The sequence below is a fragment of the Anser brachyrhynchus genome (assembly GCF_964034855.1).
Source record: "Anser brachyrhynchus genome assembly, chromosome: 2".
Classification (NCBI taxonomy): domain Eukaryota; kingdom Metazoa; phylum Chordata; class Aves; order Anseriformes; family Anatidae; genus Anser; species Anser brachyrhynchus.
In genome coordinates this window covers 9851466-9868878 of record NC_137695.1, presented here as the reverse complement: position 1 = coordinate 9868878, position 17413 = coordinate 9851466, and the positions used below count along the sequence as shown (strand labels likewise).

The 17413-nt window shown below is 34.9% G+C and overlaps 1 protein-coding gene across 2 annotated transcripts in view; it reads right to left on the bottom strand.

The window, feature by feature from the left end:
* Positions 1-17413, bottom strand: part of UBE3C (ubiquitin protein ligase E3C) — an 80986-nt gene that overhangs the window by 54783 nt on the left and 8790 nt on the right. For both annotated transcript variants that reach the window (XM_080579559.1, XM_080579558.1), the window contains exons 2-10: positions 15703-15756; positions 12881-12955; positions 12083-12229; positions 11292-11407; positions 9851-10008; positions 7657-7810; positions 6725-6945; positions 6290-6444; positions 4015-4202 (exon numbers count right to left, since the gene is read on the bottom strand). In XM_080579559.1, the coding sequence (XP_080435685.1) occupies positions 4015-4202; positions 6290-6444; positions 6725-6945; positions 7657-7810; positions 9851-10008; positions 11292-11407; positions 12083-12229; positions 12881-12955; positions 15703-15756 (1268 nt within the window). The remainder of the gene's footprint in view (positions 1-4014; positions 4203-6289; positions 6445-6724; positions 6946-7656; positions 7811-9850; positions 10009-11291; positions 11408-12082; positions 12230-12880; positions 12956-15702; positions 15757-17413) is intronic.

The following is a 17413-nucleotide window of genomic DNA, read 5'->3' as shown; positions in this document are numbered from 1 at the left end:
GCTTAGAAAATGTAAAAGCTTCATATGCAATGATTATAGTTTAAGAAAAATGCAAGTGTAAGAAAATTCCCTACAGAATTACTGCAATAGCCTTATAAACAGCCCAAGTATCTTCAGCACGCACACATGAAGACAGGCTGCTCGTGTTACACTAGAATGGCAGTTTGCTAAATAATTGTCAACCACAGGTTAGACCACAGGTTAAGATTAGCAGTGTTACGTAAATTAAACCGTGTTAATGTACAGTCACTATTAAACAGCTAAACTAAGATTAACGATCACCGTGGGCCACCAAGCAGATGGCCGATAACCACCAAGTGCCAATGAAGCACAGTTCACGTTGCTGTTTAATATTAAGCCCTACTGATGACCTGAAGTCTATGGGATTAAATTATCTTCCCTAAATATTTTGCAGAATCAGAATTTACTAGTTATTTAAAAGGATAGCTTTGATGAATGAAAGTCTTGCAAATCTCTTCAAAATGGTAATGAGAGCTGTACTCTAAAATTCAAGAGTTTTTAAGAAAATACTTTATTCAATAATATGTATCAGCTTTAAGCTTTATAGAGATGAAAGCCCTGCCCCTCTGAAGAAGAGTACAGTTCCCAGTGACTACATTACAAACAAAATTTTATCCTACACCTCCAATCTGGCTTCCTGAACAGCAGCTGCTGCTTGGTTTTTCTAGCTTTGTGGCCTTATTTTTTTATTGAGCTCGCTTGCTTCTTTCCAGAACACATTCAGAATTTACTGATAATCTCCTAAGGAGGAGTAACTCAAAGCAATGCTTTTCTCATAATCCACCTTTGTTGATGCATATCAACTTAAAAATGCTAAATTAAAAGTTTTTAGTAACACTATTTTAATACACCACTAGCTTATGGAAAAAAATAATAATTTCAGTCTAAAATAAATATTGTACTTATCATCAGTCCCACTGGAACAGGTATAAAGGTAGCAGGTTAAACACAAAACTTGCTAACTCTTGTAAGTTTGAACACACTCTTGCATCTACATAACATTCAGAAGGAAAACAAGAGCAATAAATACTATTTATTTTTGAGGTGGCTGTAGTATAAATTTCAGTTCAGTTTGGTGACACTTTTTCACAAAAAAAAAAAAGAGTAAAGCCACAGACAAAAATGCTTAGATGAGGCTCACGAGACACCTGCACAGAGAATACACTGAAAAAGACAAAAAAGCACTGTTTAAAGAAGTCTTAAACTACAGGGCACAGAGCACAGCACAGACGAAACACCACCAAAAAAAGAAAAACCAACAGACAGAAAAGCTTTATTTACCATTTCTACAAGATAAACCAAACAGAATGCTCAGAGTTACTGAAAAACCTAAGATCAAGGAACTATTTTGCCTTACCTAAAGCAACATAACTAACACAACCCGCTACCATTTAGGCAAAGAATACCAAAAGAGCAGAGTAGATGTTCTCTGATAAACTCAAAACACAGGATAATTTCAGAGTGGGGAGGAAGAAAGGACTACAGTCCGACACGAACACACACACCCACAGTCTCCAGAGTAAGGAACTTTAGAGACTTGCTCTTTCTATTCAAACTATACTGTACTCTTGGATATCTTGTGTCTGTCTTGGTGTCTGTTCTAAAACCCAAGAAACTACTGAGCTACTGCAGTGACACCGATGTTCCTGACAGCAATTAACATCAGCATCATCCCACAAATCGCCCAGATGTACTGAGGAGCCACAAAAAGAAAAAGCATTCAGCCTTAATGGGGAAACTCTGAGTTTCTCATCTTTTTTTCAAGGTAAAAATTCTCAAAACTACTAAAAAAAAGATTTGTTGGTTGTTTCTTCCCTTCCAAAGTCTGTCAACCTTAGCACCATTTTCTTTTCAGTTACTGAGAAGTTATTTTCAGTGATTATTCTTTTTATTTAGCATTTCACTTCACAAATTTGCAGTCTTTATATTTTTTTAATTACCAGCTTTTTATTAAAGATGTAAATGCTGCTAAGGAAACAAAGCTTTTATAACAACCTTTTCTCTCTTTTAAATCATTTGACCCAGTATGTTTTAAAACAGAAAGTAAGAATTTGAATTTTTGAGCTCTTAGAATACTTAGAATACAGTAACTTTAAATAAATCATTTTGCTTAACTAAACATTCCTACATGGTTTTATTAGACAGATATACTTTATTCTGAATATTGTCATTTAAAAGTTAATCTCAAAAAAAGGTGAAGGATCTTTCAAAACACTATCACTAAATTGGACAAAATCATTTGGGCAATAAAAAATTAATCAGGAAAAAAAAGCGTGGAAATCAATGAAGAAAAGCCTTTTAATTGTCTTTTGAAATGGCAGTGTTTATTACCTTTACAAGAAGCATCATCAAATACCCTTTGAAAAACACTGAAAAAGAACATTTAGAATAGCTACTTGGAAAATTCCACCAGGTCTAAAAACGCACTGAACAGGACAAAAGATTGAAAGATTGACATCTACTGACATGGTTATGCCTGACAAAACCAACATCTGTGATTGGCTTGGAAGTCAGAACTATTAAATAAATGTCTACTTTAATTTACCAAATATTTGTATGGATTAATTTAATTTTTACCACGAAAATAATTCCATTGGTATTACTGATAAAAATTTCCATATTTCTTAGTTACTTGTAAAATTGGTAAATTCAACTATTTTGGAGCTACTCAAAAGCTATAATGGAAAGCAGTTTACATATTTTAAGATGTTGACTAGAGTTTCCATAATTTCTGAGTTTATCCAGCGTGTAACTAGCTTGTTATGTCAAATAATTGTAAAGACCTAATATGGCTTTTCAGAGGAAATAGATGCCATACTCATACAAGTAAAGTTCTGGGTGACTTCTTTATTCATTGAGGATCCTTTCCACACAGTTCACCAGCAAACCTCGAGTCAAAGCAGCAATGCATTTAAACGCAGTAATTACTATCCAAGGCAATGTACTACTTGCAACAATAAAGTGGCCATACTAATTCAACTACTGCTATGATCTTCAGGTCTCACATCCTGCTCTAACGCAATTAGTCTACAAAGAACTAATTACCCTAATCGAGCAATCACAGTTTCACTGACATCTTACTTCCTCTAACAGCTATAAACACCACTGGGCGAAGATAGCACCAAATTAGTTTTCTGTATCACTGTTTACAATGCAGTTTGAATTGATTATGTTTACAACATTCCCTAAATACTTAGTTTACTACCAGCAACTACATACTTACTCAGAACTACTTGTACCACAATAGTTTTAATACTCATGGGTCTTTGATGATAAAAGGGTCAAAAATCTTCCACTGTTAGTGACAGCTGTGTTTTGTAGTCATTGTAAAAGAACAAGCTGTTTAGTTCCACTTCAGGTTCCAGAGTCCTTCCCAACAACAAGGATTTTCAATAGGTAGGAATTGTTTTAATTTGTAGCAAGGGACATGCTGGTTATATATTGAAGGGGGTAGAGAATAAAGCAGTTTTCATGCTCAGCTAGCTAGACTGGACTGTGTAATCCATATCACTGAAAGTTTTAAAACAAGCTAGACAAACTTCTGCTATACTGACACTTAACACTGCCTCTGCGCAAGAAGATGGAAAAACTACTGCTCAAGAATCTTTCCAATCCTATTTGAGTGTGATTTTCTGATCACAAACACTATCTATTCAGTAGTATTTTATCATCGTGTTGGGGACTAACTTATTTGCAACTCGGCAAGCAAACCAAGGGTTTACGTTTTTGGATTCAGTGATCAGTCCATAAGGAATACAATGAACAGGAAGAAAAATAAATCAAGAGTGATTCCAGGAATGAATTCACTCTTTGGTTTGTCTGGAATTCTTATCTAAATTCTGAAATTCTTCTTTATTTCAGCTGATCATGAAAGAACTCAGAAAAAAAATACAGTGATTTAAATGATACAGTCATTTAAATGAGTCAAGTTTATCCAGTACAAACAATTTTACATCTGTACTACAGTTCAACATCATTATTATTTATACTTGCCTGACTTTTGGCACCATCATTCGGTGTTGTACCATTAGCGTATGGCAGATTGATGCCATCAAGGTAAAGACCTCTTCACTAGCTGAATCTCTCCAAACCATATTCAACAGGGTGTTTGTCTGCTGCTTTGTGTCCAATTTCTTTAGACATTCCTCAGTTATGTACTGTATTGATATTCTCCCATCACCCTACAAACATATCAGAGAAAAATGTGAAGTATTTTTAAAGATAAAGTATCCCCCTTTAAAATATGTACTTCAGAAATTTGCTAGAACATGAAGATTTATTGTATGATAATACAACATGAGCATATCTGTATATCCTAGTAGCATTCTTGAAAGTATCACACCTAAGAGCCAATTTAAATCCCTAGGAGGCAAGTGTTGGATTGGAGTATTGATCTTTTCACTTAAACCAGTGCAAAGATTCCCTTTAATGTAAGCATGCTCTTCAACACTCAGACAGAATAAAGCAAGATCCTTTACTGGCATAAAACGTTCAAATAGTCATCTCTACTCCACTGACATCAGCCAGCATTGGACATGAAATACAGAAAAGGATGGCTACAGTAAGTTCCTTTACAAACAGTATTTTCACAAAATCCATGGGTTAACGAACAAACTTCTGGCTGACTAATACACACATTAAGCTAGTATAAGAAGTGTACGAAGAGAAATCCTTTCTCCTTTTCTTTTTCTTTTTTGTGTGTTTGTTTTGTTTTTTAACTTCCTCTCTCTATCCAGTCCAACATAGCAAACCACACTCTGGCTCAATGAAGCATAAAAGTTATCCAAGTTCCTTTGTTGTTGTTTCTGGTTTTTGTTTGGTTCTTTGTTTGTTTTAAGTAAGATGGGCATGTGTGAAAATATGGCAAAAATTAAAAACCCGCAAGAGAAACACAGGAAAGAGAAAAATATACTACAAGAAATAATATTACATATTTAAGTCTCCTCAGAGCAGATCTTTTCTAATTTACAAAGTACTGTAAGTTAACAGCAAACAGAAATTTATGCTTTGTTTCTAACCTAATCACATCTTAAATGTCACCAGTATCTTTAAGGCACAAGTAGAGTCTGCCAGCATTTACAATACATACAGTGTGTGTGGGCAGTGAATTAAATATTGGAATACTGACATCTAGATTTTAGATAGAAAAGATTGAAAATGCTTTATAGTTCAGGCAATGCAGTATTTACTGGACAGTAAAAAAGAAAAAAAGCAGTTTATTAACCCTATCCTGATACAGATTTCCGGATAACAATAACACACTATATCTAAAAATGCAGAAATAAAATGCTGCACGTATCTACCAAGAGTATAGCACACTCAAATCTCCCTCTTAAAAACAGTGCATCTTTCAGAGGGAGTGAGAAATGTGGGTAGGCAGTAGGAACAGTATCTTTTAGAAGAGCTGGTATGCTTTTTGCTTTTGATTTCAACACTTAACCAACAAAATGACAAAAATGCTTGAATGCCTGAGAGAGAAATCCAGAAATCCCAGCTCAGCGTGGGGAAACAAAGTCATCCACACAGCTGTTTGTTCTTCCTTGTTTTGTTTTGAACAACCCCAAATATGGTGTATTTCACACACTCCACAAGAAAAGACTTCACACTGCATTCATCCTCTGAATGGCAATATATATTGAGAGATTGTATAAAGGCCATCAACTGGTGAATTTAGCTCTCTCCAACTCTGGTTGTTCAAAGCCTTGATCTGAGCATTAGGAAATCAGAGTTAGCGTGGGTCCGTTTTATTAATGAACATTTAACAATATTTTTAAACTACAGTGAAGAGTCATATTTATGCTACTCTCTAAACATTATTATAGAAACTAGGTGTTTGGCCTTTGAAAGAAGTGCATATATTTGAAAGCAGAGCTGCTTCTACAGGGTAAAGACCATGGTTGAACATAATTTTCTCATTTCCGTAAGAAAAAAAATGAGAATACAAAAGTTGAAAGGTCAGGTTGGCGTGTTTCATGATATCCCAGTGTCACCACTAGGATAAAGAATGAGGAGAGAAATAGTCTCTGTAAAATACAAAATTAAGACAGGGAAGCTGAAACTTCTATTTCAAAAAAAAGCACCACAAAAACCCTTATTAATTATTATTAATTTTATTTGATTACTAGGAGAAACCATCTACTTTTAAGAAATAAGCATGCTTTCTGCTACAGGTAACTAGAAGAATACTGGACTTACAGTGATCATGTTTTTGCCTATAGTTACTGCTACTATAAATCAATCTCATTCAAGGAAATTTGGTACTGCTTACCGGTGTAGTTGTCATTTTACTGATCTCTTCATCCTCATCTTCAGAATCACTGGTTGCATCCTGGCAATTTGTACCAGCACTAGACACAGGCAGCTGAGAGAGAAAAGTCTGGAGTACCCTCAAATATACGAGTAGTCCTTCCTCTGAAAGGGATCCTATACCAAATACATTGAAATAAAAGATAATTAGCCAGACCATAATTTATTATAATTTACTAGCAATATCTGACCAAAACCACATTATGCTAAAACCTCCCAATTAAGGGTATATTTTGCTGAGAAGGGTGAAAATGGCTAATAAATAAAACAGATGTCTCGAACACTTGTATCCACAAACTGTCTTTTTTTTTGCTAGGCAACCAACTATGTTATGGAAATACGTAACACACTAACTCAAATATGAAAAAACAACGAATAGGTGATGTAGCTTTCTCACCCAAATACGTTTCTCCGACTGTTAACACAAAGTAAAAAAGCCATGGGGCTCGATCACTTTTTCTCAAGCATCCATTTTCTGCTAATAATAGTGCATTCAGAAAGAGTTCGTAAGGGAAAACGGTCTGCACATCAGCAAGCGCTGGAATGATGAAGTGGAATATCTGATCTGTAAAAGGTGCTGCCACAAACTCCTCTGTGAAGGCTGCAAAAATCTGTTGCCTAAAATGAAGAAAACATGTCTTTATAGAAAACACAGGCAATATGTCTTACAAGTACATCCATGGAATGACTGATCAATTTTGCAAGTTTGAACACATTCATCAAGAAGACTGCAAAGAGACATTCCGTTAATTCTGTGCCAATAAACTGAATTTCTCAGATTTTTCAAAAAGGCACTTCCTATTACATCCGTTCCTGATGATCTTATATGTAATTCTAGCCTTTAAACTTTTGATGAACTCATGGAAAACTACTCTGAAGTTAAATTTGTTGCCTATAATCTTGAAATAAAAAAATAACTAAAATAATCCCGATTGGTCTTTTCCCCCTCCCAAAAAAATAAAAAAAATTAAAAATACTGCAACAAAAAATATCACATGCAATACAGCCAGAGTTTCATTTTAGTTCTGTCTTTCAATATACCTGACTCTTTCTCCTTGTGAGCTATGACTTACTTATCTCTCTTCACAAGACTTAGTTCTTCTGTCACAAAACTCTTGTTAATTCCAAAGGTTTTTTTTTTTCCCCCATTTGCCCTTAGCTGTATCTTTATTCTCAAGTACGTTTTTCCACACTTATCTTCCTATATAAATCATTACTAGTGCAAATAAGTCAAATTGCACTCCAAAAATAGCTGGACACTTACCAATAATAAACCGTGAACCTCTGACAACAATAAGTATACAAATAGCTGGTATTATTCTTACTTACCTTGCACCTTCTGGACAGGAGCTGTATGTAAAGTGCAATGGTTTCAGAACATTCTCCAGAAGTATTTTTGCAATAGGGACTCGAGAAACATCCGAATACTCAATACTCGATGGAAGCTTATTGTTAATTAACAAATAAAGCGACCTGTAGTAGCCTGCAAAAAAAGCAGTATTTTTAAAATATCGTATTACTTTTCTTCTTTTCTTTATAAAACAACATATACTTAGCATTTGTTACTTTAAAAAAGTATAATTCATTGCATGAAACTTTATTTAGGAAAACATTTTTCAACAGTCCAAGTCACATTCACGTAATTAACAGGAGATATCCGCAATATCTTTGGAAACATCTCAATAAAATCATAGATAACCACATTCAGAGTCAGTTTGACTTTCAAAAACCAACCAATTCTGCCAATAAAGTGAAGAATTCAATTTATTTTTTATTTTAAAACAATGACCAAACCATGGCATCTTACTGCTAAGAGTCTTGTTGCCAGAGTATCTCAATTCTACAAACACCTTGCTTTAGGAGACTGAAGGAAACAATTACTGTTCCAAAACAGGAATCTCTCAGACAGTAATAAAATGTATTACCATCCAAGCCATAAAGATTTATACAGAGGGTAGTCTGTCTCGCTGTCAGAAACCTGTTTTTGTCTCACTACAGTACAAATGGAATCACGTGATTTCATTCTTCTTAATCCAACTTCCTCCTGTTCAATGAACTCCTAAATTAAGACAAGTTCCACTACTACAGGAACCACTGTAAATGCATAGATAACATTTCTCTTTCTCATTCAGAGGCTGAGTCCCTTTGTCAGGGACCGTCTACCTTGACATATAATGCAACAAATGGAAGTCACCGTGAGGAATGACTTAGCAATGCTGGCAAGATGCATATGGAAGACAAATTATATGCAAAACCATATAATCATAAAAGCTGACTACAGATTCTTTACAATTTAACCATCATAAATAATTACGAGACTGTACACTGGCAGTTGCACACAAATGTTTGTTTTTGTTTTAGTCGAGAACAATTAGAAAACTGATTTTTTTGGACTAAAATTTATGATTTAACATGTTGGTAAACCCTCGTATCAGTTTTAACAACTGAATATTATACTAAAAGAACAAATACAAAAGTACTTGGGAAGATACTATATAGTAAACAATGAGATAAACACAAATACTTCACAGAATCGTAGGGGTTGGAAGGGACCTCGAGAGATCATCAGGTCCAACCCCAAAAACTACTTCTGCAGTTTTAATTATGCCTATGGAAGTAAAATAAAAATGCTACAGTAAAAGTCACTTTTTGTCCATAGTAACTTCAATATGTAATAGTTGCACACATCCTTAGTAACAGGATAAGATAGCCTTGTCCTACTGAATATATTTTTAAACCTACAAATACAGAATTATTACAAAAATTAACTAACAAATTGGAAAGTGCACTTTTTACATTTTATACCAATGAAGATGCTTATTTTATACTGGTTTTGTCATTTCTACCAGTCTTGCAAATGCAAACAACATCAGAAAAGCAAATAACTTTTTTCACACATCCCCAGAGTAATAAAGTTTTTTCAAGACAAAAAATAATTTAGGTGATAATGACACAATTCATTAACTTCCAGTATGTTTGCACAGGTGTAACTGATTGCCGCTCAGCAAACAGTTTTGCAGATGATGCCACAAAGGAAATAAAAGCTGGGTCATCACCTCTTTGCTAAAGTGTCTCTATCTAGTGTTAGCAGGATGAAAAATCAATGCCAGTGTACAATAATAATTATCATTAGCAGTTACAGAGAACACTACTGTAAAAGAATACACAAGGTTTACATAACTAAAACTCAGAACTGGTAGGAAGCATCTGCATGTGTGAAAGCCAAACACGCATGCGTGCAAGCAGCTACCAGAATAAACTTTTGTTAGGTAATATCCATCCTCAAACTCAAACAATAGAATATTGAATTTATAAACAAAATGTCCAAAGAAATCAGCCAGTAATTTCTCAAGCAGCGATCTCATTACAAGCAATATATCCACTTAATGTATGGGTTAGTGTATGCAGAGCTTAATTTATTGTTTAATTACATTTTGCCTTTACCACAACATGGTCTCCAGGTATTACACACTCTGTTTAATTTTGGATTATTTCTGAGAACTTCTAGTTCCTAGCTACTCACCTTTTTGAATCATGTAGTGCAAAATTTGTTCAATTAGTGATGTCACATAGCTGACATCTTGTAAAGCAGGCAAATACGTATTCTCAGATGAAAATACCTCAAGCATTCTCATAGGAAGTGCAACATTCAGACTGTCATCATTGCAATTTTGCAATAGCCTATAAATGAAATGAAATTGAAATTATTTACCAACAGATTTCTCTTATTTCACCACAGAGACATGCACACTGATTTACAAATGAAGCTACAGAAACTTTTCTAATTTATCTTATTTCGACTGGGTTTCCAAGTTTTTCAATAATTGCATTTTTTGCTTGCATCATTACAATAATAATTCCTGATTTTACAGTTTCTATGCATATTGCACTCTCTTTAAATCCAATAAAATTCTTTATTTCAGTGACTTGAAAGTTTGAAAGTCTGCTGCACTGACTGGAAGCAAAGATGTTGGAACATATCCAACAAAACATGTTGGAAAAACATGCGTTACTACCCATATTAAAAATGAAGTCAGGAAAGCCCCAGAGCAGTATGGGCTGGGAAACAGCACAAGGGAACATCATATGTTTAACTGAAGCAGCATGCCTTTGATTACAGACTTAAATATTAAAAAATACAACCATCCCCAGCCTTTTAGCAAATTGCTCATGGAACAACTACCAGTAACCACAGAAATGGTAACGATTCAGAGCCTGTTTAGAATTAAAACAATTTGTTACAATGAGGCATGTACAGGCACGATTGCCCTAACAATGCCCTTCCTTTCCTAGCCATCTACAAACACAGGACACAGCAGTAAAAATGATTTTGATACCACAGTCAAGACATTTCACTAAATGGAATAAAGATACTCTGACCAGAAGACCTTTTTGGCAGATGTAACTGCCATCAAGTTACTTATTTTTTTTTTTGCTAAGGTGTTAAATACTTTCACTTTTTTTTTCATTAACATATCATCAGAAGTTACAACTTCTCATGAATGTTAAAAATAAAAATAAAATAAATATTTTTTAAAATAAAGGCATTCTAAAGATTACTAGCCTCAAAATAGAGCATCCAAAGCATATCCTCAAACAATAATCTAACTTGTATGGTAACTTCTTATCACCATCAGTCCCCAAGAAAACCTTCTGGTCCCAACAAATACTTACAATGATATTGCTACACGCAACACTTAAGAACACACTTAAGTCTATCCATAGGCGGAGCATCCCTTAAACAGGTCGCATATGAACTTGAGAGTCAATGGACTTCAAGAACATTGTTTTTAAACAGCAAAAAGTACCGTTTTCATGGCCTGAATGTATGGTTAACATAAACAGTCTTCTCATTAAACTAATATACACATAATAATTCACTTGCTGCAAAAAGAAACAAACAAGTGTTCAGTGTAATTCCTGAACACTTTTTAGACAGTAGCATACAGAAAAAAAGAATTTACCTGCAACACAGCCCCAACAGCCTTTTTATTTGGAATAAGCACGTAAGTCTGTCTGGACCATCCAATTGCTTAACAAACTGAGAACTCTGTTTAATTAAATTCTGACACATCCATATCTGGGAAAAGATACACACAAGTTTACTGTTTATTACAACTGTGTTTTTTATTGCAACATATACGTGTATTTCAGTCCTGTTGTATCAAGCATAGGAACAGTAGTTACATGTAGCACATATATATATATATGCTACATATAAATCTACATTCTTTATAATTACAAAACTTACATTAAATTGTTCATAAATGTCTGCAATAATGCCCTTGGAGAACTTACAAAACACAAAAGAAAACACCCATTTTCAGTTACAGAAAAAAATAGTGATTTGTTAAAGATCGTAAAACACACGACTTAATACTAAACTCCCAGGATTAACACTGAAATATATTTACAACAAGTTTCTCTGTTAAGAAAAACACCTTAGAAATCACCAGAGAGCTGGAGGAAAATGTTGTTAAAAAGTGTAACAAATATATTGGATTGTGGATTACACAGAAAGGATTTTTCATGACTCAGACTGTGTGCGCGTGTGTACACATAAAATCTAATTTTAAGTTATTCTGTCTAAACAAAGATCAAAGGAGTACAGGCCAACAAAATACAGAACTTCTGAATGAATTTACTAAAGTGGTCAAAGCTGTTTCTGCATCCCTTCTAAACCTTCCAAGTGAAAGAATACTTTAAAAGTACACGAAAAAATCTACTTCCAATCAAAATCTTTAACAGTACTCACCAGACGCTTAGAATCCTCATTCTGTCTATAGAAAAAGAGTAGCTGACGAACTAAAAGGGTCAGATCAGCTCCATTAGCGGTGGAAAAGGTTCCTCCAGACTGGGCCAAGTTAGCACAGCGATCAAATTCACTTCTTTGGATAGAGTACTTAAAAATAAAATAAGCATTAATATATCAGTAATGGTTATGAAGTTATATAGGGATGCAAAACTTTAAAAAACTGATTTCAGTTTCCCATCCTGAGGTAGCAAAGTAATAAAATGCATGCAGCACATATTCATTAACAGATCAAAGCATCTACAGAGAAGCACAGTCAAAGCCATGTTTGCATTCTGTAATTCAAAGGTACACCTGGCAACAAATTTTTACTTTTCAAGTAAAGACCATTACATCAAATATTTTCAACTAGTTTACTCAATAAATATTAGCAAATTTAAACAGAATAATCAACCCAACAAAAAGAATCTTTTGACTCCGACTACCACCTTAGCCTCACACACATGCATACACACAAAGCTTCACTGGCATCTGAAAGCTGCAAGTGCGTGTTTTCATACACACTGTAAACACAAAAAAAATTATGTAATCCCACTGAAGTCAGCTGTCATAAAGGTGCCCTGCATTCATCTGCTAAAAAGATGAGGTTCAACTGAAGCTATGAAGAGAAAAACTTGTGTTCTGTTAGCACACAAAATACTCAAAAAACAAAGATTTCTCAATGGATTTTTTTTTTACTAGAAAGTCTCTTTTACAGCAAAACTGTTTCACATCTTTCTCAATAAATAAATGAGTACTTACTTGATGTTTTCTGTCTCTGTACCCCCTTACAAATGACTGGATTATTATTGCATTTTTCAGCCTCCGCCTTTCTTCCTGAAAAAAAGGAAGAGAAAAAAATGAATAAATAAATCAAAAATCAACACTAGAACCAACTCCACTTTCTACAATTTTACCAGATATATTTGTATTCAAAATGAAATTTGTTTAATGAAAATTAAGCACTGAAGTTCAGCATCCAACACACAAACTGGGGAGAAAGTTTTGTCTGGCTTTAAGTTTGCCACTATGTCATGCAAAATAATTTTTAATATTCAGTAAGTACATAATACCATTGAAAAAACACATTTGAATTTTATTAGACAAGGTCTTTACACTACAATTTTGAAGCAATGACCAAATTCAGTAACACTATTCATCTTTCTACACAGAGCAGCTGACCTTGAAGTCCCACTTATTCATTTCCATTCAAGTAATATACCTGTATTAAGAGCCTGGTATAGTTTGGATGTAGGGAAAAAAAATAACAAAAGAAAAAAACAGTTATTTGGAAAGAATACTGCTGTCAAAAGGAAAATTAAGCTTAATGCTTCAAGCCTAGCAGCACTGTATGGTATGAATAAAAATTCCTGCTCACTCCTTCAAACAAGTCACATGAAGTGCGTAATTTTATGAAGTCTTCCTCATTAGCTAGAAAGAGTAGTTAAAATCAACCCTTTAAGATGACTCACTTTCTGAGGAACTGAAAGCCAGTTTGCTTCACGTACTATTGAAAGAGCACACCACGTATCTCCTGACAACACCCCCAGCGTATCCGATCACAATAAAAATCTAAGGGAAGTGGCTACTGTAATTAGGTTTCTAACAATGTCCATTTAGTTTCTTAGAAGATGAAAAGGGAAGTGAATAAAATAGTTGCTCATCAAACCTAACACTACAAAGCAGTTTGTGAACTTTCCAAAACACTTTAATTAAACTTATAAACTCAAAACCCTTGACTTCTTATTTTATTGTAAAGAAAAAAAAAAAAAGACGTCCAAATTTTATGGACAAGAACTTGAACAGAACCAGCCAGAGAAACAGCAAATCCACTTCTGAATTACCATTCAACGCCTATTTTGTTTTTCCTGGAAACCTCAGTTCCCCAATCAACTAATCTCAATAAGCTTGAAAGAGTCCATTACCTCCAGAGCCTGAACCAAAAATTAAAATTTGATATGCCAAAGATTTGATATTCTTCCTCTCTGAAGTATCTAACAAAGAAAGTACAAAGTACGGGGGCAACAGGAGAGAGTTTCAATTACAGACAGGCACTGTCTCTTCGTAATCATAATGACTAAAGGTAGATAATTGACTAAATAATAATAATTGACTAAAGGTAGATACCTTCTCATTTTCTCTAGACATAGGCTTTATCCTAGCACATATAACTGTCATTTAGCGACCCATAACTGGCAAATATTTTAAGGTCAATGCTAAGGTTCTGCTACAGGCGTTTCTTTAAAGCCACAACTGGTTTTATTCTCAGAAGTCATCCTTTAATAATAATAATAATAATAATAGTAATCTCTTCTCTGCAAGAACTCTTCATTCGTTTTGTGAGTGACTGATATATGCCACAGACGACTGTATGTCTACGTGCATGTGTGTACACATACAGATACATGGCACTGCATCACCTCTGCACCAGACAGAATGGAACGACTGAATGGGTTATTTTGATAGCTGGCAAAATGGTTTTGAAGCACAAGTCTTTTTGCACATGTTGATAAGGTCTCAGTGATCACAAATTTGATTCATAACACAGCATTCTCAAATAACTGGAGAAATCCTAGGAATTTCGTACTTAAACTTGGTCCGTATTTATACATCTAGGTTGGAGAGAAAAAAGCACTGTCTGCAGAAAAGGATGAACCCCTGCAGAACCTGTCTTTAATCTAGCAAGGGTCAAACACATCTTGAAAGGGGTAAACATTCTGTTTTCCTGATTAGCATGAAAACTAGACAGTTAGATTTTAAAAATTTCTCAAGACCAGAAATGATTTCTCCTCATATCAGAAAAGGAAAGAAAGAAAATGAACGTATTCGCTTCCATGCAATACTACTAAATTGTTTTTAGATTGCCACTGGTCACTGAATCACAGAACAGCCCAGGTTGGAAGGGGCAAATTCACTAAGATGTTATATTTCAAAACTGGTATTTTTCCTTTCAGTGTGTATTTCCTCCTTTGCTTTGTTCCAGACTGAATTATCTATGGCAGTAACATACATCACAAGCCAGTATTAAGAATTCCTAGGCTTGCACATCAGCCTCACAATAGCTTCTCAATTATTAGGTGATTTCAAAGCACTTTACGATGCATTCGAGCATCACTGTTCTGACTGTACCTTTACAGATCTTAGACACAAACTGGGCACGTGGCTTGCGGAAGGTCATCCTGGAAATCACAACCAAAACAGGTGTAGAAGGCGGTCTGCCAAGACCAAGTCATACTAACAGATTATGGGCAAGGCAAAGAAAAACAATTTACTAACCAAATAGCTAGCTTTTCTCAATGAAGATTAGATAAAATGAGCCATCATCATAAAAGGAAAAATTCCCTTCGCACCCAATGCATACTTAATTACCTTCTTTTGAGATGAAAATCACTCCTGGGAAGAACCATAAAAGCAGCCAGTTTTGTCACTTCTAGTATACTGGAAGGCTACATAGTACTCACAAACTGAAACAAAGCATTCCTGAACTAAGTACAACTGCAGTGGAATAAAGAACTTTGGGCTGCAAATGTTATCACATCAAAGAAAAATCATGTGTGCATGCAAGTGCTTACAGTCTACCTTACCTCTCGTTTTCGCCTTTCTTCCTGAGTGCGATGCAGGAGAGAAGCCTTTTCCTCCTAGAAGGCAAAAATAAAGACACCATTACACCTTCATCCAAACACGATTTAAAAGCGTTCATAGTATTTAATCTAGACATTTTGGAGACTGTTCATAATACACAGAGCACTCAACAAAAGTTAAGTGCTCACCATTTTCTGCACTTAGAAATGTACGTAACACAGCCGTCCCAGAAGCCTAGTGACAGAGACTATGTAAAAAGAAAAGGGACAGGCAGACAACAGCCAAACGTACTGCTCCCTGTTCAGGTTTGCGTTCTCAGCATCCCAATAACCTAGGCAAACAAAATTCATTTACAAATGGGGAAACTGAAGCATCCTAGGGTCCCAATCCCACCAGGTACTTCCAAATGTTTAGCATTTTCCCTGCTCAGAGTGTAAGCTATTGGCCAGGGTATGCACAGCAAGTTGTGGCACGCTCAAGGCAATCCCGCACTGTTCCAAAGCTCCATGCTTTGTCTAACCTGCAAAAAGCATTGAACACGTATTTACTTCTCCTTTTCTCACAACTTGTCCAGAAAGGTTGTCAAAATAGACTTACATAATAAATGGATTTTTTTTTTCTTTAAAAATGTTTAACTCTAAACAAAGTTAGAGCTACAAGCTGAAACTTTCAGGAGAACGTTCTCTCCAACAAAGGAAAAGACTACTGAAGTATTCACGAGGCCTCTGAAGGACACCACCATTACAAGAGCAAACCTGTGCATTAGTTTTAAGCCACAACCTTAAATTTGTGCACATAAATTACAAATTATAAACAATGCTTTATTTGCAAGAATCTCTTATGGGATGGATCCATGTTGTTTCCCGGGAAATACACAAAATAATTCTTATTGGATGCAGGGTTTTCAGCTCCCACTATAGACAATAACAGTTGAAAGTACCCTGGCACCTTCCTAAATGCAGTCTAAGACCATATATTTTAGAAAACTACTTTCATTTTTTGCTTCTACTACACAAATAGTAACTTGCATTTTCTTCTTATGGCATTCTTGGTCTAGAGAAGTTAAGAAATAATATACACTCAAGCTGAAGATGTATTGCATCTAAATACATAAAGTTGAATTTGGCAAACAAGCACTTTAAAAATATTTAACCACTTCTAGAACAACTGCACTGCAATATTTCCTGTGTCTATAGGCAGACAGAAGAACCGAAGGCAAAGTTCTGCACTGCTTTTCTCAAGACACAAAGGAAGTAAGGAGGTCACAATTCTCCAAATTTCTTAGGACAGAAAATACTTTAGCACAGAGCACCAAGGAGAAGAAAAAACATAGATGCAACAAAAGAATTTCAAACTGGATTTGTATTTCACATCGTTTACTGGAGCAAGCACAAAGGAAAAAATCCCACAAGAAGGTTAACCATCTTTTCCTCTAAAAACAGTATTTTACAGCCAAAGAGACCACTAAACACAGCTACTGCCCTCTAAATACAGGTTTTTTTCCAGGCGTTAAACACAGTGAAAACAAATTGTACCAAAGTCCATATATAAGACAACACATCTCAAGCAACAGGAAAGGGGTTGGATCTGCCTGGAAACAAAAAAGATTCTGCCATCACATACACACAAAAAAAAGACTAAATAATGTTCTAAACTAAGAAATACCTAACAGACAACCTAAAATGTCAAGGTTTTTTTTATATAGATTACTTC